This window comes from Sprattus sprattus (assembly GCF_963457725.1).
Source record: "Sprattus sprattus genome assembly, chromosome: 5".
In the NCBI taxonomy this organism is placed as follows: Eukaryota; Metazoa; Chordata; class Actinopteri; order Clupeiformes; family Clupeidae; genus Sprattus; species Sprattus sprattus.
Window position 1 is genome coordinate 1577476 of NC_137924.1, and position 22894 is coordinate 1600369.

General features: G+C 40.4%; 1 protein-coding gene across 1 annotated transcript; it reads right to left on the bottom strand.

The window, feature by feature from the left end:
* Positions 1 to 4598: 4598 nt before the first annotated feature.
* Positions 4599 to 9275, bottom strand: LOC308365551 (up-regulator of cell proliferation-like; the record flags this gene model as incomplete). Its single annotated transcript, XM_080839020.1, has 1 exon — positions 4599 to 9275. The coding sequence occupies one exon, from the start codon at positions 9273 to 9275 to the stop codon at positions 4599 to 4601; it is 4677 nt and encodes a 1558-aa protein (XP_080695146.1).
* Positions 9276 to 22894: the final 13619 nt, after the last annotated feature.

The following is a 22894-nucleotide window of genomic DNA, read 5'->3' on the forward strand; positions in this document are numbered from 1 at the left end:
ACTATTTCCCTTCTTGCTGAATTTGCATATGATTAACCTTCATTATTGGAAATTAGCGGTGTGAACATTTTTATTGAAAAGTTGTATTCTTTCCCCCAAACATTTAGCTAGGACCACACTCGCTCCTAATGCCCAATACTGCCCTACAAAGCAAAAAGGCAGTAACTGCACAGAGCACTAAACTGAGAAAAATGACCTTAAAGTTATCTTGTTGTCCAGCCCAAGTAGTTGTAGGTAGATTATTGGACATGAGGCAGTATTGTTACTCCATATAACCTTATTCTTTTCAGATATTAGTAATTTTATTATTTTTTGTATTTTACCCCCTTTTTACAGTTACTGTATTTTTGCTCTGTATTACTTTGTATTACTCCTACTTCCGAAGGTTCCATACCAAGTAAGAAGGCAGTAACTTAATACAGTAATGGCGTTTACTGCCTTTTTGCTTTGCTTTACTAGCAGATTTTGTAGTTACTGTACAAACACCCAACAATTTTCTCCAAAACGACATACATTTGAGATGAGATGTTTTGTTACATGACAAAGAATGCTTTGAATGTTACAAAAAACACAATAACTAATTTTCGCCAAAAAATGCAGTTACTGCCTTTTTGCTTTGTAGGGCAGAATTGACGTCAACTAGACTGCGCCATGAGCTGGAGATGGTGAGGCAGAAATTGGACTGGCAGCAGGAGATGCTGAAAGACATGACTATTTGAGAGCGACTTCCTGAGGGAACAACTGGCTATGAGTAAGCAAATTTGCCATATTTGAAAATACCTTTTCGTGCCAGCCCATACGTGCCCTCATGGTCTAATACCACGTGCTTATAATCTCTAATGCTAAGTACATAAAGTTAACATTGTGTTGCCGTATGCGTTACTGATGATGTAAGTGCATAATTGTATTTTCCTGCTAGCATTACTCTTTTCGTGTTTTTGTTGATTGACACTAGTGGTTTCATACAAGTCATTTCCTCACGTACGTTTGCATCGACCTGTTCTAGCCTGTCTCCTACACTGTACCACGGAGATCCACGTGTTCGGATCGTGGTGGTAGCTAGAGTTTAGACTCCCAGGCAATGCATGTATTTTCCATTTGTGGTCTTAGAGTGCCATTTTGTGGTATATTTATTTAACTGCATTGTAATTATGATATTTTTAATACAGTAAATAATAAAACAAAAAACCGTGACAGGATGATTTTTAACTCAGAAAACTATCTTCCAAAGACCATCACACTTACTAGTGTGCCACCCACATGCCTATATTTTCCACTAATCATCCACTGTCATTGTCTGTTTGTAGCAGCAAGAAAAAAGGACAAGGGCAGTCCACCAGAGGCGAAGAAAAGTCAGTCGCAGAGAACCGACTCAAGCGCTTCATCCAAGTCAGGGCCTGATTCCTCTGACGCGTCATCCGACTCTTCTTCCGACTCTTCCTCCACGGAGGAGCTCTCTAGTTTTACACAGAGGTGTAAGGATGCCATAGAGGGGGACGAAAGCATTGTAACCAAATTAAAAGCATATAAAGAGTCTGGCAAACTTTTGCCGATAAATTAAAAAAACTAGCTGATCCCCTTATTTAAAGTTCCATTGTTGTTGTTTCTGTTGTGTTTAGCATATTAGAATGCATGTTTAAATGTGAATTTATTGTTAGTGTAGTTTTTTAAATAAATGTTTTCCAATTTCACTTCATTCCCTCGATGCTGTGTTGTGTGTTTTTGCCATTGATATGTTTAACAACCTAACGTTTGAGGTCATTTTTGGAGTTGTTGCTGCAGAAGTGTTGACTAATGGTATGTCCCTCAGTAACAGGCCATTTGTAAATGCTTATAAAGTATAGACAGTCTCAACTTTATACCAACCCATGCAAAACACTTTACTGATGATAAGTAAATGGTTTCTATAGTATGTTCCTCAGTAACGGGCCTTTTGTAAATGCTTATAAAGTATAGACAGTGCCAACTTTATATTAACCCATGCAAAACACTTTACTAATGGTAAGTAAATGGTTTCTATAGTATGTTCCTCAGTTACTGGCCATTTGTAAATGCTTATAAAGTATAGACAGTGCCCACTTCATATCAACCCATGCAAAACACGTTACTAATGGTAAGTAAATGGTTTCTAAAAACCTATATTAAGCATAAACTAAAGTGTTACATGTGCTCACATATATTATTTCACGTATGAATTGGACGATAGCTTATGCATGACAAAGATTATCTATGATGACTCATAAATGGTGAGCAGACCATCAGCACATACCTTATAAAGGATATTATGAAGCATTACTAACTCATTGAAACTTGCTTGCTTAATCATCTGTAAATTATTTACAAAATGTGAGCAGACCATTATTATTAACCTTATTGATGATCTTATAAATAATTAGAAAATGGTTTGAAAAATGTTTATACACACATGACTACTCGTTTACAAATAGCTTACTAATGTCCTTATAAATTATCTTTTAGATTGTTAGAAAATCATTTGAAACATGTTCATAAATCTATACATCTATACTCATTTCAAAACAGCTTACTCATGTCCTTATATATGATATTATAGATCATTAGAAAATCATTTGAAAAATGTTTGTAAATACATTAATACTCATTTATAAATCGCTAACTAATGTCCTTATAAAAAACTCTTATAGATCATTAGAAAACAGGTTCATAAATACATTACTACTCATTTACAAATACATTACTAAGGTTTGTAAATGTTGGGGTAACGATTTGTAAATGATAAACAAACTATGAACAAATGCTTCATAAATGGTTTATTACGGAGGGTTATTATAAAGTGTTATCCAGAACATTAGTATCTATAAAGGTTATATGCATACTTGTTGCCAATTACATAATAATAATTTATTTGGTTTGGTTGAAGGCCATTGCTGTGTTTATATCAGAAATGTATTAATTTCATAATGAAAGGTGGTCACTCACCCTGCACAAAGATCCAAATTCACCCATTTGAAAGCATGATAATATAATAAAACTTAACAATAATAAATCTAACTAATAACTAGTGACCACAAAACTAAATTGAGACCATTTCTAACATGTGTATAAAAAGTGAAAATGTTTAAAAGCTGATTTATTCACTTCATGATGAAACCACTTGAACAGAAAAGACAAGAATCAGGTACTGAACTACTAACTGCACTGCATGGTTGTGCGTGTGTGTGTGTGTGTGTGTATGTATGTATGTGTGTGTGTGTGATTGTATGTGTGTGTTTGTTTATGTGTATGTATATCTGTGTGTGTATCTGTGTGTGGTTCTTAACTACTAACTACTACTTCAACTGGCCGAGCCCCTTCAAGAGCTCTTCAACCTTCAACCTCACATCATGAAGACACTTGAGCAAGGAGTACAGGGAACTGACGAAAGCCTTCGGCGACTGGATTGACAGGAATGGCCTACTTCTAAACACCAGCAAGACCAAGGAGTTGGTCATTGACTTTCGTAGGTCTAAGCCACATCTGCAGCCTATTACCATTAAGGGCAAGGACATCGCGGTGGTGCAGACCTACAAGTTCCTGGGGGTGCATCTAAACGACAAGCTGAACTGGTCGGCTAACGCAGGTGCAACATACAAAAAGGGACAGAGCAGATTGTTCTTCCTGAGGAAACTCAGGTCCTTTGATGTATGCAAAGAGATGCTGTGCATGTTTTACCAATCTGTTATGGCGAGCGTGCTCTTTTTTGCTGCAGTCTGCTGGGGAGGCAATACGTCTAAGAGGGACACTGGGCGGCTGGACAAACTAGTCAGAAAGGCGAGCTCAGTGGTGGGGCAGAACCTGGACTCACTGGGGACTGTGGTTGAGAGACGGATGTGGGGCAAGCTCTTGGCCATCATGGGCAATGTCAATCACCCCGTCCACCATGTCCTGGCAGGAAAGTCCAGCAGCCTCCGTAGCGGGCGACTCAACACGGTACGATCAAGGACTGAGCGCCATAGGAGGTCATTTGTCTCAACTGCCATTAAACTTTAATTATTATGCACTTTACACCATACATCCTTCATCCTACACTGTACATAGGCGAATTGGATTGTTTGTATTGTATCATATTGTCTGTATATATTGTTTGTAATTATTGTAAATATGAGAGAGCTGCAAGATCCCAGAATTTCCCCACGTGATCTATCTATCTATCTATCTACTAACCTGCAGTGCATGTGTGCATGTGTGTGTGTGTGTGTGTGTGTGTGTGTGTGTGCGTGTATGTTTGTGTGCGTGTGTGTGTGGTACTAAACTACTTACTGCCAGCAACAGAACCATAAGTCAACAATATTCTCAAAATCACCCAAGAGTACTGAAGGGAAACACATTTAATTTCTTCAACATCTTAAAGACAATAAAGACCAGAATAATCAAGCTGGTCATCCTGATGAAGCGTTTGTTCTAACTCTTTTGTTAGATTTAATGATCATATTGATTAATATCCTCAACATCTGACTTGATCAATCTTGAGCACATTCTCTATGTTCCCCCATCACTGATGCCATGTGTGGTGGTTCCCTTCTTCACATGTCACGTCTACTTACACAATATATGGCTGTAACTCCCCCATAAAGTTTGTATTACTGCCTGTTAAATGACTTTCTCAGGCTTCTCAGTGCATCTTCTGCTGTCAGTGTTTTCCAGTCATCTGGGATATCTGCAGGTTGTGCATGGTATGCTTCTGCAAACTCATTGTTGAACTTCATCAGCACGTATTTCCAGTAGTCTGAGGTCTCCATGCTTGGGTCTCCCGCAATCTCCCAGTCAGGGTAGAAGTCTCTGTACTCCTTATAGGGATGCCATTCATTGTTTGTTTCTGAATTCCTAAACCTTCCGTCACTGATCACTAAAGTTGTGCAAATGTCTATCATCAGCTTCTTGGAGTAACGTCCTGCAAAAGCTCTAGATCGGTGCATGCTTGAGAAGTGTGTTTTGTGGTCCTGACCTCCTGCTTCACAGGGTGTCCCACAGAAGGGACACTGTTCCCCACATCCACACAGTCTAGTGAAGAGCAGGTCATGGGGTTTAGAGGGCAGGTGTGTAATTTTTTCTGTGATGTGTGAGATGCCTGTTTTGTTGGCATACCCCTCAGTTAAATGTGATTCCATTTCCTCAATGAACTTCTTGAGGTTGATGGCAAACTGGTCTGTATTGGCGTTGATGAGAATCAAGAAGTCATCTAAGGCATCTCTATGGAAGACCAGCTGATCCTTAGGTTCAGAGCAGAACTTTGGTATGAACTCCTTTATGTCCATGCTCTTGGAGTTGCTGGTGATCGTGGCAGTTATTTTCTTTACAATCTCAGAAAGGAGGTTTGTCTCCAATTGTTGCATTTGTTTACCAGATGACATTTTCTTAATGATTTGTTCCTTTATCCAGTTTTTCACAAATATTTCATTTGATGTTGTGTACTCTTTGTACTTCTGAAACGAGTCCTCATGGAGCAGCTGCTTTAAAAGGTCATAAAGGAAGTGAGTCCGTGTGCTGTAGATCAGCCCCTCATCTCCCATCATCATGTGATCTGCGATTGCCTGCCCAAGATGTTTAGAGACAGAGTCCTCAACTGCTGGCTTAACACAGGTCTCTGTGAATTGTTTAGCTCTCTTCTGGCACTGATCTTTTTCACTGAACGATTCTAAGAATTTCTCCAGAAATATGGGTTTAGACTCCATCAGACGTTTCTGTGGGTCGTTGAGGACATTGAATTCCTTGTGTGTTTTCTGGAAGAGCTTCGCTGCACAGCCACAGACATGAAACTTAAGATAAGTTGCACATTTTTCACTAATTAGCTCATGAGGTTTCACCTGGTCATCAACAGCCTTGAGGATGTCTCTGATGTACGTATCATTGTAACCTGTGTTGTTTCTCTTCATGATGCTTATGTGATCTGAAATAAGGCTGTCACAGTGTCTGATGATACAGTCACAGATGTTTTGGATTTCAGCAATGAAGGAATTCGCATTTATAGGTGTACTGGCACTGCCTGATCTTTTTGCATAGGAAGTCCAATCTGAAAACCACTCAGTTTTAACACTGAATTTCCCCTGTCCACTAGATCTTAGGTCAACTGTGTTGAGCATTTCTGAGACATATCCACTCTTTAAACTTAAATTTGACCTGAGCAGATGGTGCACATCCTGATAAACATCTATCTCTGGCATTCTGACTTCAGATAGCTCAAATATGATTTCTTCCCACATTTTCTCAAATTCTTTGGTGAGTCCATCCTCAGATAATTTTCTCTCTCCATACTCTTTAAGCTTACTGACCTTTTTCTCAATTGTATCCATTGTCTTGTTCTTGATTTTATTCACCATTTCCATTCCCTCTCTGATTTCAACAGCCTTCTCCAAAGAGTGCTTCATAGACATTTCCATCTGTTGTCTGAGAGAATTGGCACTTGTTCGGAAGTCCTGTCTGTATTTCTCTACTAAACGGGTTTTGTTATCCTTTTTCTGAAAGTATTTGTCAAGGTTGGACAGGATTTTCTGCTCTTCTTCATTCAGCTTCTTTGATGCATCATGTAACAACTCTCTGAGCCTGGTACGTAAACCATTCATTTGGACATTCTTTTCAGTCACTCCAAAATTGGATATCCTTGTTTCCTTGGTTATAAGCCAGTTGTTCATCTCCGATTGGAAAGACCACTCCCAAGTGTTGTACTGAGTGCATAAATCTGTGTATGCATCTGCTACCAAACTGTTCCTGAAATTAAAGATGAAGTTCTCAAATTTCACAGCATTCCACAAACCCTGAATCCACTCGAGGAACTCTGCTGCATTATTGTTCATGATGTTATTAGATGTTTGTAAGGAGTCAATCAAAGTCTTCTTGAGTTCATAGACAGCTTCACTGTAGCCAGAATTCACTGGGGCCATTGGGGGAGTTCCATGCCAAAGTCCAGGGATGTAGTAGCTGTCTTTGTCAGGATCGTAGTCCATCACATCAGTGAACTTGGCATTAGCTACTTTCTTCTCCATTTTAGCTGCTGCTCGGGTCATCTCATCCAACTGCTCCATCAGCTTCTTCCTGTCTCTCATGTTGCTGTCATGAGCAGACATGTCTGACACGTTCTGATGCACAAACAGACATCTGGGCCTCTTTCCAACCTCCTTCATCCTGAGAAAGGCATGGACCACAATCTGCAGAATGTCCTTCATCTCTGTGGAGTTCTCCATGGCAATATTGATGATGGTGATGTCACTGAGCCCTATGACCAGCGTTGCTAATTCGTTGTCGTGTTCGTAGCTTGTGTCCAATGTTGCCAGCTCAGGTGATTTTAAGCCCTCTGTGTCAATGATCATGATGAAGTCACACTTGAGCTCAGATCTGAGTTCCTCAGAGACTTTAATCAGCAGCATGAAGGCTCCTCTGGTGCATCTTCCACTGCTGACTGCAAACTGCACTCCAAACATGGTGTTGAGAAGGGTGGACTTCCCAGTGCTTTGCACTCCCAGCACAGTCAACACCAGGATCTTACTCTTGGTGTCCACCAGCTGATGTAGCTGAGTCAGGACCTCTTTTATCCACTTCATTGGGACGTTTGATGCGTCTCCATCGACCAGCTCAACTGGAAACCCATCCAGCAAAATCTGAGCACACAGAGCAGGTAGGTCCTGGACTGCTTGTCGGGCTGGGTTGTTTTCTGGAAGGGAGCAATAACACTCATAAAGCTGGCCCAGCTCACGGAAGAAGTGCTCAGGACCCAACGAACAGTTGGAGATTTTCTCATCTAAGTCTGCAATAAGCCCCTTATTCTGTGGTGTGTCTCTACAGCAGTTTTTGTACTGCTCTCTCAGTGTGGACAGGTTATGTCTAGAGAGGGTGTCCAGCTGAATCTTCAGCCACTTCAGGAAGTAGAGACGCTGTGTTCCTGACTCTGAGATCGCACCAATGAATTTCACCATGGCTTCTGAGACAGCCTTCTGCTGCTGCTTCTTTCTGAGTGTTTCTTCTTTTGTCTTGAGTGAACTCTTGTAACTCTCTATATCTTTGCCTGCACAACGCATTCTGCATCTCTCTTTTTCTAATTGACTGATTTCCTTCCAGATTTCACCATGTAAGGGCAACTGGTATTCCTTGAATGTCACAACATCCTGAACGTGTCTAGTGATGCCTTCGGCCTTTGCTCTGCCATTTGCACACTCTGTGCAGTCCTCATCAACAAGAATACCAACACATTGAGAAACAGCAGCCATGTCTTCCACTTTCATTTTAATTAGATTCTTTCCAATGACAGAACTGACATGGAAACGCAAAGCCTTTACAAACTCTGCATCATTTTTCTTTTTCTTGATGATCACATTGGTCTCCTTCACCTTGTGCTTCATGCATATATCCTTGAGTGTCTCCATGTTGAAGGTCTTACTCTGAGAGTTGGTGGCCAGGAACAGCTCAGCTCTGCTCTCTCTGTTGTTCAGAGTGCTGAGGTCTCCCTCTAGGTCATCACTGAAGATGAAAACTGCAGCTGAGGTCTTATACAGGAAGGATATCTGGGTCTTAAATAACCTGCCGTCTCCTCTAAGATTGGCTATGGCCACTGGCTGTGTGAACAAATCGTTTGTGCTCCCACAGGGTAGGTACCAGCTGACTTCAACCAGACCATCTGAGATCCTTCTGGGCACATCACCACCCTCCATGTCACAGTGAACAAATGTGTCGTTGTGCTGTTGGGGATTAGTAAGCAACTTATTCAGAATCTGAGATTTGCGCAGACTGCTCTCTCCTAGTCTAACAAAAGACACCATGGGGATGTCCATTTCTATGATCCTGCCCTCTACAAATGCCCTGTCACCTGCTAGAGAGTGAGGTCTGCATTTTTTAACCAGGTCTCTCATGGCCCACAGCATCAGAGTGCTCTGCTGTGTGTCACAGTTTGGCAGCAGCAAAGGAACAGCAAACTGGCACATGGTCATTTTGGAGACCATTTCCTGCTGGAGGAAAGGATCTGAGCAGTGGAAAAGAGCAGTGATCAAATCTAGAGGATTAAAGGCATCAGAATCATCAGTATCATCAGTGTACTTATAATCATACATTGGCTGGTCTTTTGCACATTTGATATTTCTTGCATTTAAATTGGACATCATCAGTTTCCTTAAGAAGGTCCATGGTAGCTGCTCCAGACTTTGTGCTGGTTTGTCAGACACTGTGTCACTATTGATCTCCAGGACTGAGCTGAGTGTGAGTTTCCCTCCAGGAAGATCCCCCAGGCCCAAGGTTGACAGCAGCTTAGGAAGGAGTTCTGGGGGTAAAAACATATTTGGCTGTTTGTACTGGGTTACAGGATTACATTGCTTTCATGTCTTTGTTCTACTACACTACATGGTTGAAATATCCACTGTCTTTATGTCTGTCTATGTTTTCCTCCCCACAGGGGGTGCTAGTTAACTCTGACCCTCTCCTTTTTGCCTTAGAATCTAAAAGCCTGACCTTCTCCATCATGTTTTTATGCCTTAGTATTTAGAAGTCCTGACCCTATCATTTATGTCTCTAAGGGCCTCATTTATAAAACTTACTTACGCACAGAACTGATCTTAGACTGTGCGTGCGATCAAATCCACGTCTAAGTACAGATTAATAAAAAACGTCTTAGACGTAGAAAAGGACGTATCTCTACGTCTGGTTTCAGTTCGTGTAAGTACATTTCCTTGCGGCAATACTGGAGTACTGCAGGAATTCAGGACTCTCCGAGCACCGACAGCCGACACGCAGTTTCATCAACTTCAGCACCACCGTCACCATTTGGGCTAATGGTGAAAGGCCAAATGAATGTTTTGCTCAATAAAATCAAATAAACTATTAGAATAATTTACACATGAATGAGATTCACATCTTATAGGTATTCTGTTTTAGTTTAAAACATTTCGCTCAAACTTATAGCCTATACAAAGACTAAAAGTGGCTTAGTTTTCAGTAGGAGATATGGCTGCATTGGCGTTGTTAGAGGATATTGCCAACTGCGCAATAAGGAGAGAGAGGGGTTTTTTGTGATCGCGCAGACTTTTTGACACAGGATTATGTATATCTGATAAGCAGGTACCGCTTGCCGAGAGCGTTGTTCCCAGTGGTGTAGTCCAGGGTATACGCAGGTATACGGCGTATACCCACTTATTTTTCAGTCAGCAGGGCGTTTATCATGTGCTGTATGGGCTGCTTAAAAAAAAATAAAGAGTATACCCACTTCTCCAGGGACCACTACACCACTGGTTGTGCCCAAATGGCCTCTCGTCTAGAGAGGCGCACCAGAGGCAACCAGGCCATCCACGTTCAGGTACAGTATTGTCCGCTCTTGGATTCCTGGCTACAGTAACGTTCCGATGAAAAATTGGAGACCAGTCGAGCAATCCCCGTCATCAATAAGCAGGATTTTGCCCGATGTTCTTTGCAGTATACTATCCCATATGCCCGCAATTTATGCTCATCCAGATTTCGCACACTCAGAAAGCCTAGGAAGCCCACTTCAATACAGCACAGGTCGGTAGTGGTGCTGCTGCCGCAGATGCGGCTTCTGGTGCTGCTCGTGCCGCAGGTGCTGGTGCTTTGGAGACGTGTCTCCTACATGTCAAATACTTTGCTTTTGCCATTACGCCGCCAGACATGCAGGCTTTCTAACAATGTTTTGGCCCGCATCTGCTGTTCCATCAGCAGGACGTCAATGCCAGCCTCACTTTAATTCTTCTGTTTACATGTTTCTTTCTTGCTTGCCACTGTCACAGAGAGTTTGTGCATTGAGGATGCGCTCTGTTTGTGCATTGATGATTATAAGATTAAATAGGGGCGTTCTGAGGGCGGAGATTCAGTTGCGCACAATTTCACGACCATTTGTGATTTATAACCGAAGGATTGGCGTACACGTTTTTTTTGTGTGTACGTCTGTTTACTGTGGATCTCACTTACGCTCATTTCAGGAAATGTCTTAGACAAAATGTAGGATGGTTTCTATGCAACGTTTTATAAATGAGGCCCTATGCCTTAGTAACTTAAAGTACTGATCCTCTCCTTTTTGTCTTTATGCCTTAGTATCAAGAAAGCCCTGACCAAGTGGTCCCATAATCCAGTTTGTAGTTTTGTTCACTAAACCGTTCTGTATGAATAAATTACGTGTACACTACAAATAATAGCACAAGACAAAACCAGCCTGGAATACCAAGCCCCACCTTACAAAAATTGGTAGCTAGGACAGACATAAGACACCCAAAGGGCTGAGAACTTCAATATTAGCCAAAGACTCCATTGTAGTGTCTCCATGCTCCAAAGCTATGAAGAGACTTTGTGCTGTCTGGACATGGAGAACACGGACTGCCACCTCTGGGGCGAGCGTCTGTCTGTGACTTAATCGACAGATTCGTCAAAGTTTGACAGTTTAAAAATACTTGATTATAGAAGAATAACAACGAATATTACATCTGTTAATGATATCGTAAATGCTTGCTACATTTCATGTCTTTGGATGCACTGTCGGTACGTCAGCTTGTAAATATTTTTACTTTGTGATAACGTTATTGTTTGTTTACATTGCACGCAATTTGTAGCCGGTGTATATCCTTAGATACACTGTTAAATGTAAGTTCGCGTTTACTTCTCCACATACTGTCTGTCTGTTACTTAAATCTCTAGATGTAGTGTTTGTGTACCTTGTAAGTCTATAATCATTTGACTTAGTTGTTACAACTCTGGATGACTTGAATATATAAACTATATACTCGCTTATACTAGATTCGCGAGTCCGTTGAATCACAGTAAGTTATCGTCAACCGGCAAGTGTATGTTGTATGTATCCATGTTTGCTTGTACGTATGTATAATTGATCCAAATATATGTTATCTCTTTTTTAGTTTTACCCAATTCCAATAATAAAAGAACAGTTCAGCAAGTATCTCTCCACCGTGGTTATTGGAGGCGGAGTTAACTGACTGCCGACTTGTGCAGGGCGTACAGGGGCGACAGAACAGACTTGTTTCTTGACATTCCTGCTAAACGGTCATGTTCTAGTGTGGTATGCTTACACAACTCCTGGTGCTGCTTGATGTGCTTGACAGAGAAACATCTGTCTTTTAAATCATAGTAAAGTCCCACTAACAAAATGAAACAGACAACATTAGTAGACACTGCTGTGCTATATTGTCTGTTGCCTGTGATAGATACAACCCACCACAGTTAGACCTGCATAGAATTCCACTTGTGTGCATTCAATGAATTGTACTGTACGTTGTAAATATCTGTATACCTTTGGGGACTGAAGAAGGAGGAGTAATTTGTCCAGGTTGAGACTCAGTGTCTTGAGTCAGGCCTCTGCCATCTGTGCTGAGAGACTCCGGCCCAGCCCCCTCTCTCTGGGGGCCTGGTTGAATCTGATCCATCAGAGAGGGATGAGCCAAGCTGGGGACCAGAGGTGCAGCACTCACTGTGGATGCCTTTTGGACTCTAGACCCTTGCCCTGCACACAAACACAAACACATGTCAATGGAAAGAGTATGGATAACTGTTAAATTACCTTTTTATTTCATCCAATTTCTCCCTTTTTACCTGCTGTAAATGTTTTATAGATGGGTTTACCTTGGCATCCATTTTAAATATGGTGCATGTATCTGTACACGTAGAAACACTAGCAGTTAACACCAAGAACTGAAAGGCGTACCACAGAACCATACATAAGCCTCACAGTCCATTACATTGATGGTGACTGGAAACTGCAAAATGCGTACAGACCTCTTATTTCCCAGACGACCACACCGGGGAAAGATTTTGCAGGTGGGCTGAAGGACACACGTTCGTCCTGGGGCCTAAAAGTGTTATTATGAGTAGGGATGGGTATCGTTTGGGTTTTTTCCGATACCGGTACATAACCGATACTTTTAAAACGATACCGGTGCCTAAACGGTGCCAGAACCGATACTTTTTTTTAATTAAAGACATTAGGCTTATTTATTGCCAAGGCAAATAGTTTTCTTTAAATTTAACAATATATTAACTGTTTGAGGTATACTATAAATAAAAATAAATACAAAACACTTGGCTTCAAACCTTTTAACTTCAAACTATGAACAATATATTAACTTATAACAATTGTTTACAGTATACTTAAATAAATATAAATAAATACATAACAAACTCTGTACACACACTTCACACTTCAGTAATACTTTTGCAGAAATATGAGCATGTTTGCCTTCAGAGTAAAACAAATATTAATTAGTTTGCATTTATTTAAACCCACTGGTTTCGTGAATGTGTACTGCCCCTTTAAAAGTTTAGCTTCAGGGCCTCTTGAGTTCTCTCCCCCATTTACACGTAATTTTGTTGTTGCATATGCTGCACGTCGCGTTGTTTGAATCTTTTTGTGCGAAATACAGCCACACTTTTGATCGTTTACCTTTCGACATTTTCTCCGTTATATTGATGGCTAGCTCTGTTTGTGCTTGCTCTGTGCAAGGCTGCCTGCTCTTCGCTGTCAGACTGTTGCAATGTTATTGTAGCGTCCAAGTTAGTGCTCTCTTAAGAACTCACATTGAGAAGGAATATCTTTGGATGAGACGGTAGCTCTCCGTTTAATAAAGCGTATCCAACTTCTGCTTAGAACAACCACACTTATCTTGAAACCGAAACCACACGCAAGTCAACCCATTACCATGGCAACTCCTCAACACAAATCCCGTTTCCACTAGTCCCATACGGAATGCAGCGTGAGCGACACAGGCGAGAGTCTGTATTGGGAGATGGAGCAGTTTTATATGTGCCCCACGAAATCTGTTATCAACACAAAAAAGTATACAGATCGTACTCAGAAAGATCTACGCCACTAACGTTACTTCTCGTTAGCTATCGCTAGTTTTGTTAAATTATAAAAATCTGCGTTGCATTTCGGTCCGGGTAGGTATCGGTTGTATGGAACCGGTGCCGTATTGGTACCGGTTCTCGGTACCCAACCCTAATTATGAGTTGCATCGCGAGTTTATAATTCCCTTTTTTGCATACAGCAAAAATTCTTCAATTTTCATTATCTCCTGTTTGTTGAAATATTGAATTTAATTTGACATAATATTTAATTTAATTAATATTGGCCTACCTTTCTCATGTTGCATGTTTTGAGAAAAACAATTGCTAAATAAAAAAAAATACTTTTCAGGTGAATACTATCCCCGCAAACAGGGAACGTCCCCAGGACGTTAACAGGACATTCGCAAGGTCCCCAATCGTCCCCAATTGGTCCCCGGCACAACGTTCGCTAGAGGACGTTACCAGAACGTTTTTGACGTTCGTAGCAAGTCTACGTTTGGTCCTTCTGTGACGTTCGCATGAGTCTTAAATCGGACTTTTAGGGAACATTATAATTTGGTCTCTCAGCACACGTCGCCAGGACGTCCTTCAAAAACGTTCCTGTTACCTTATCCTGCAGGTCCTCTGCGTGACGTTCGCATGAGCCTTAAAACGGACTATTAGGGAACGTTCTTATTTGGTCTCTCACCATACGTCCCCAGGACATCCTTTAAAAACGTCCCCGTAACCTTTACCTGTGGTCCTTTGCGGGACGTTCGCATTCGGTCCTTCCAAAACGTCCCCTTGACGTCCTCTGATGGTCCTCTCTGAACCAGAGGTTCCGCTAGAGAAAAATGTTTTTCATTTGCGAGACATTTTAATGATAAGCCGGCCAAATATCTATTTCTGCTTCTAAATTAGCCTATTGAAGAAAACTGACGGCCTGCATAGCTTAAATAATAACATAATCAGGTAGTTTAGAATGCAACATGTTTATTTTCCTAAGTTTACAATGGGAAACAAAAACATTAATGTCTGATGCGCGTCAATAAGTGGCCTTTAATCGCAACCTGCTGTGGCGTTAAAATGAGCACCGCAACTAGAACCGATAAGATTTTAACGATTCCGGTTCCTTATCGATTCCTGCTTATAGAACCGATTCCTTATCGATTCTCTTAACGATTCTTATAATTGGGTAAGGGGTGAAAAAAGAGCACAAACGGGTTTTTTACATTAATGTTCTTTTATATAAATTTCTAGAATGTTTACATACACATTTAAATAAAACTTAGGCTACATAACTTAAATAAAATGTGTTCTGTTTAATATAAACGTTCATAAAAATAGCAATGCTCCTTCCTTTTGTAAAAGGGTATATTATTAACTGAGCTGCCAAAAATGTTTAACTAGCAGTGGCAAAGACTATTTACAATTTTTGTGCAGAAAAATGTGCATGTCTGCCTTCTCTGGGAGGATACGCGATCGCTCAGGGCTAATTGTGTCTCCAGCTTGACTGTATATTATCTTGTAGGTTGCTTGGTTGTATTGCTAATAGCAAACTATTATGCTTAACGCTTCTAATAGCAATGTAGAGTCCACTACAAACACAATAACGTACTGAAACATACTTACTTGTATCATGTACAAACTAGGCACTCAGTATATTTAACACTTAGCTACTGCTGCCACTGAATTGGCTACGAGAAACTTATCAATATCGAACTGTCAAACTGAGGGAGCTGCACGCGTTATTATTAACGGAGTCTTTTGTACAGCCTAACCCTACCCTAGAACCAACAGAGGGGAGGCAAGCACTGCCCCTGCCTCTAGCCAACGGCTGAAAATAGAAGATTCTACAGTTAAGCTAGCCTAGTTATGTAAGTTATATATAATATATGACAATGTCCAACATCGCCCATTCTGTTAAGCAATTCAATGCTAAGTTTAGTTATGGTTAACACGAAAACGCAAACGTTTTCTGATAACACGAGTAACACCGTTATGACTTATGATAAAACATTTTGAGGAGTTTACCATGGCAAGTTAGGGATGAAGGGCCGACGTTAGTTGAGCTGCTGTTGGCATCGAAAACATGACATTCTTGTAATTTTATACCATGTGTGCTCAAGTGCTTATTCATGGTAGATGCAGTGGTGGTCCGTCAGGGCCTTCAAGGCCTTCTCTGCTGGCCTAAACATCATCAGAAAATAAATGTAATAAAATCAATTTAATTTTAATATTTTCTTTTCATAAATATGAATTAAATTATTCCCCATAGTCCATTGTCTTCATTTCATAGCTTCCAGCGTTGTTAATTTATGTTAGAGCTTTCATCCAATCATATTTCAGCTATCATGTGTTGCCACGCTCCAAGAGATCTTCCCCGAGAACAGAAATCTTCCCTGAGGCCTTCGGAATTCACATTGAAGGCCCGTGTACATCTGATTGGTTATCACAACTGGCTGTTTCAGTTCATTTAAGTTGAATGAACTGAAACAGACAGTTGTGACAACCAATCAGATTTCGAGTTGGCGACATTGGGCCTTCTAGAAGGCCCGGAAGATTTCTTTACCTCGCGTTGAACGTGACACGTAAACGTCCTTTGATTGGATACTGAGGCAGACCGGTGCAGTGCTTCAGTGCTCAGTTTAGCTGGCTAATGCGAAAACGACGTACATCGGTTTCAATGCTTATTATGCTAGTTGTTTCAATTGGTAAGACTAAATATAATTACATTAACCAGCTCAAATAAACTAGTTTACACCAACTTGATAATTCCAGTTTTTGATACAATTACAACGCCATTTTCAAGACGGAACTTTCAAGAAAAACTGGATATCGTGAGGATGGGAAGTTTAATGAAACTGCTTTGCAGGTGGGACAATGCGATGTTTAGTGGACAAACTTGTTAAAGCTCACATAGGCTACTTTCGGTGGACTTAATAAAACTTTGTAGACTAATCCCTGAAAATCGCCTTTTATTTTTAAGTTGTGACAGTAATGTCCAAGCGATCATATAACTGAGAGTTTACTACTCTTAATGTATTGTTAATACGGGTGTATTGATTTTAAATGCTCCGGAAATATTAATAAAGTCTGTTGTACTCGACTATGTTAAGGTGATGCAATGCTCACTTATACTGCCTTTCTGTATAAATATAATGGTTCGAGAGCCATGGCGTCGTAATGATGGTATTAGGAGGTGGATTCACTCAGTTTAACATCGTGTAGGACATCGCTGAAGGCCTAGTCGTGAAATGCACGGACCGCCACTGGGTAGATGTACTTCCTCCCTTTGAGGAAATACATTTTTTATTTATTTATCCAAATATTCGGCTCATTGGGAACCGGTTCTAAACAAGACCCGGTTCTCGGTTCCCATCCCTAGCCGCAACATGGTCATTGCTCTGTTTAATGAGAGCAGAGATTCTTAAATTATTCGACCCTCTTGTGAATCCTTTGCGTCGCCTTTTCGCATTGCTAACAGAACATTTTACTGTGACTATCAATTACCTCGCACCTGAGCCAAGACAACTTGTCACTCCATAACGACATAAACGCCCGACATTTCAGCTTTTTCTCTGGTGATGCTGTTCGAACATCTAGGGCTTCAGGTACTCATTGTTTGGAAAGTTCACTTTCTACATGAAGTAGCTCAGTTCATTGTTCATCATTCAAAATTTTGAACTAAGTTCACAGCTCCAATTTTCAATATGCTGCGAGTGCGAGCTATTGCCTAATTTTTCCAAATCTCTGTCTGCAATACCGCTCTCCGATAAGCAACTTCGGCGCTAACGCACAGGCATAGACAGTATAATAAAATGAAACGCGTTCAGACGCAACACTGCAGGTATTATCCTTGTCAGAAGGTTTACCCTCATCAGTTGTGTTTGGCCTCTGAAAAAAAGCTTTTAAGGCTAGTCTGCTTGGCCATGTTTGATCCTTCTCACTCAGTTTGCTCCTCGTTTGAAACCGAGGGTTTGCGCTTTATTTAAAATGCAGCATATGCGTGTTGTTAAATAACTTTCTAACAGCAGATTAGCCTGTTCCTTTAAAACATAATAAGGGCAGTGCACGTTTGCTTTATAGGCCTAAATATTAGGATTGTTGTCAAATCCAGATTGTGTTTGCGAGACGGGATTTTTAAAGAAATTCCAATCAGACAATTTGACCGGTGAGCAGTGGCGGCTCGTCCATAAGGGCGATTGGGGCGACGCACTGCCTATGGGAAAAGGAAGAAAATAAAAAAATAAAAAAATAAAAAATGATAATTCCTGATGTATAAATTCAATTGCACGACTACATGTAAATGTAAATTTCATATTTTTTTTCTGTCGGATTCTACCACTAGACCGTCTGATATGCCTCTGTATGTCTTTGTCGAATCAGGTAACAGTCATTCAGTCAGCCTAGAGTCGTGATTCAAATGGCCCAGCCCCTTCAGGGCGATCTTGGACGAAATGAAAATCGCCCCAGACCTCTCCCATTGACTCCCATGTTAAATGCGGTTTTTTCACAAAACAGAGCTCTCAATGCATTCTCTATAGGGTTGGGTACCGAGAACCGGTACCAATACGGCACCGGTTCCATACAACCGATACCTACCCGGACCGAAATGCAACGCAGATTTCGGTGCTTCCTTTCGGTGCCTGAGCAGATACTTTTTTGTGTTGATAACAGATTTCGTGGGGCACATATAAAACTGCTCCATCTCCCAATACAGACTCTCGCCTGTGTCGCTCACGCTGCATTCCGTATGGGACTAGTGGAAACGGGATTTGTGTTGAGGAGTTGCCATGGTAATGGGTTGACTTGCGTGTGGTTTCGGTTTCAAGATAAGTGTGGTTGTTCTAAGCAGAAGTTGGATACGCTTTATTAAACGGAGAGCTACCGTCTCATCCAAAGATATTCCTTCTCAATGTGAGTTCTTAAGAGAGCAACAGCGAAGAGCAGGCAGCCTTGCACAGAGCAAGCACAAACAGAGCTAGCCATCAATATAACGGAGAAAATGTCGAAAGGTAAACGATCAAAAGTGTGGCTGTATTTCGCACAAAAAGATTCAAACAACGCGACGTGCAGCATATGCAACAACAAAATTACGTGTAAATGGGGGAGAGAACTCAAGAGGCCCTGAAGCTAAACTTTTAAAGGGGCAGTACACATTCACGAAACCAGTGGGTTTAAATAAATGCAAACTAATTAATATTTGTTTTACTCTGAAGGCAAACATGCTCATATTTCTGCAAAAGTATTACTGAAGTGTGAAGTGTGTGTACAGAGTTTGTTATGTATTTATTTATATTTATTTAAGTATACTGTAAACAGTTGTTATAAGTAGTGTTGCACCGATGCCATTTTTTGGCTCCGATACCGATACCGATACCTGGCTGTGCAGTATCGGCCGATACCGATACCATACCGATACCACTCTGTTTGAAATTTGAAAAATATATATTTATTTATTTTATTATTTTTTTTATCAATGGTTTGGTCCCATGTATAATACTAGTGTAACAGTAAGAAAGGCAGTTTCAGCACTTCAGACATAACTGAGGACTAGTCCTCTATAATTGATGGTTTACCTTACTGAGCAGCACAGTGGCTTTTCTGATTTTGAACACAATAGAGTTAAAGTTTGGTCAGTTCTTTTTTTTTTTTCTTTCCCTGTATTGTTTCTTTGTGTGTTTGTTTTGTTTGTGGACCAAACCATTGATAAAAAAAAAAAAAAAAAAAAAAAAAATTAAAAAAAAAAAAAAAAAAAAAAAAGTATCTGCACTATTTGTTGGTACTCGCCGATACCGATACCACCATTTTAGTGCTGTATCGGGGCCCTATCCGATACTGGTATCGGTATCGGTGCAACACTAGTTATAAGTTAATATATTGTTCATAGTTTGAAGTTAAAAGGTTTGAAGCCAAGTGTTTTGTATTTATTTTTATTTATAGTATACCTCAAACAGTTAATATATTGTTAAATTTAAAGAAAACTATTTGCCTTGGCAATAAATAAGCCTAATGTCTTTAATTAAAAAAAAGTATCGGTTCTGGCACCATTTAGGCACAGGTATCGTTTTAAAAGTATCGGTTATGTACCGGTATCGGAAAAAACCCAAACGATACCCATCCCTAATTCTCTATGGCTTCCGGGAGGGCTCGCCCCTCCAAGTCTAGTCATAAGTAAGCGACGCAAAAGCCTATGGTAAAATGCAATGAGGACGTCACACAGCTTCGACAAAGGCATGTCAAGATGGCACCTGTTCAGCACAACAACTCATCCGATCTTTGACAGAAACTTCTTTTTAGTCAGCGTAATATTGAAGATAAATTGACCAAAAAACCCTAGACCAAATATATACATTCAACAGTTTTCTACAAAGGGAGGGAAATTGGAACAAAAGAAAATCGCGGTCGTGAAGTTGCTAACGCGGTCTGTATCTATATACCACTGTCACTTTTCATAGGTTTCACAGTGTGAACTAACTTTAAATAATGTTTTATGTGATGACTTATTTTGCTTTTGTAAGCCAATACTTTCAAGATCAGTCAATAAATATCGTTGGTTTTGACGTAAGTTGCCCCCTTCTTTATGTTGTTAGTGGACATATCATGTGTCCTGTTCAGCTAGGTTACATCATACAACATTTGAGACGTGTGGATAATGAAAAAGTGGGATCATTTAATGTGGAGCCACATCATGTTTGCTTATGAAGGCTCCTGAATGTAACCTTCTTCCATAGCGTTCCACTTGTATCTTGCTACTCTAGCTATGTAGAAAGAGGGGAGATATTACTGTTGGTTGCTGCCAATAGTGGACAAAAAGGTTTTGCTGTATGAGTAAATCGGATAACTTAATGTACCTACTGAATAGTTCGCCTTAATCATTATCAAAAAAATTGCCCCCCCTGAGAATTTTTTCAGGAGCCGCCACTGCCGGTGAGCTCTATACGTTCTGTTGCAGCATCTTTGAAGGCCTATGGAAAGCTCAATGTTAAAGCTATAGACACTTTATAGACCTTCCTATGTATGCATTGTATTGGAATCATGCAGACATTACATTTATAGCACAGATCAGTAGAGAAGCATTCATATTTATTTTATTTCATCATTCTTTGTTTGGCTAGTTATTCTGCCTCCCTGCCCGCACGTCCGTGACGTGCCATGGATGTTGATTAAAAAACGAATCACTAAGGAAAACCCTCAATGCGTAGTGACTGAGATCGCTACAATATGCTTTTCCTCAAACCCTCGGAAAAAAAGACTAAGTTTGTTGGCTGTCGTGTTAAAGTGACAAAATAGTAATCAGACAGTGTTAGTACAGTAGGTAGCGATCTGGTTTAGTAATAGGAAGGTTTACGGTTCAATTCCCATGCCTGCAATCAAGTTTGTAATCGTGTGTGTCTGTGTGTGTGTCTATGCATATCATATCAGCAAAACGTCCTAAAGTTGTCACGGGAACCATACACATTTACGTTTTTAGAACGTTCAGAGAGACCATTACAGGACGTCTAGGGGACGTCATTTTGCTTACAGGGTATGTCCAAAGCCCCACTCCTTCTGGTTAAAATGCATATTTTGCCTTAACTAATGTCATTTAACTAAGAGGGGCTATTAAATGTGATTCAGATTTTTCCCCCCTCATCATATCGATATCGTCTGGACAGTGGAGAATATTATATGAATGATATGAATTTTAGCGCCCACCCCTATGGCTCATGTGCGGATGACTCAGGTTCGATTCCTGTGCATTGCAAATTTTAATCCGTTGCTTTGGCGCCTGCTAATTATCTTTACTGTCTTCTGTATGCTATTGGAACAGAGGGTAGTTAAAGTACATTGGAGTACTGGTCAGTGCAGGGACGTGCACAGGAATTTTGAAGGGCAGTTGCTCTGCCCTGGAGAAAAGGGGCAACACAATATTTTTTTCACCGCCGCTGCCACGCCCCCGCCATGTAATCGCAAATTTTCAGAATATAATTTTAAACTGTCACTTACCGCAACTGCCACACCCACGCCATGTAATCGCAAATATTATTATTATAAAATATTTCCTTAGGAGGGGCAACTTATTTTCTTCGGAGGGGCAACTTCAGTCAAAGAGGGCAAACGGGCAGTTGCCCAAGCAACCTTAGCACACTCCTGTGCACGTCCCTGAGTGTGCTTTTGGACAACTTACAACAAACCCATGAGTACGAGATGGGAATTAGGACATCTTATAGTTGAAAAGTCCCGCCCAAAGTGAATGAACAAACTACTTTGTTAAGCAGTTGACTCAAATGAGGCTTTTGACGTCACCAGTGACGTCATTTCGGCAAAACAATACAAGCCTCGATGCAAGCTCCGTCTGGAAGTGATTCACTTTCTTTCTGGCAGGGCTACCAATACTTTCCTGACCAAAATCTCTAAAAAGGTTGTCAGGTTTACCAGAGAATGGCCATTACTATCTCAGTGACCATTTCCCTCTTTTCTCTGCTCTTTTATTATATTTTACTTAAGGGAAGAACAGGACAAGCCGCTGTAGGTGACAGAAAGAAAGAAAGAAAAGTAAACGTATGATATAGTGATAAAGCAACAGTATAACTCTCACTGTGTTAAAGGATCCATCTTAAATGCCATACGTTTCTCACAATGGATAAATGGATAGATAGATAGATAGATAGATAGATAGATAGATAGATAGATAGATAGATAGATAGATAGATAGATAGATAGATAGATAGATAGATAGATAGATAGATAGATAGATAGAAAGATAGAAAGATAGATAGATAGATAGATAGACAGATATACAGACAGATAGATAGATAGATAGAATTTAGAATTAGAAGCCTCTGTGTCATTTGTAACATCACTAATGGTTATCCGTTCGCAATGTCTGTAATGTTTTATTTTCTTAAGTGGTCATATGAAAATAAATTGATGTTCTATTGCCATGAAAATAGTTGAGCATTATTTTCTAACACTATACCACTGAAACCAGTCCCTGTCCAATTCCTAGAACTTTCCATAGTTTGTCAGTATGTATTCAGACCTGTTTTGATTTCAAGAGAGGCAGGCTGGCTCTTTCCTCCTTGTTGGAGCTCAGTGTAGACTTTAACAGTGTACTCAGCTCCTGGTTTCAGGC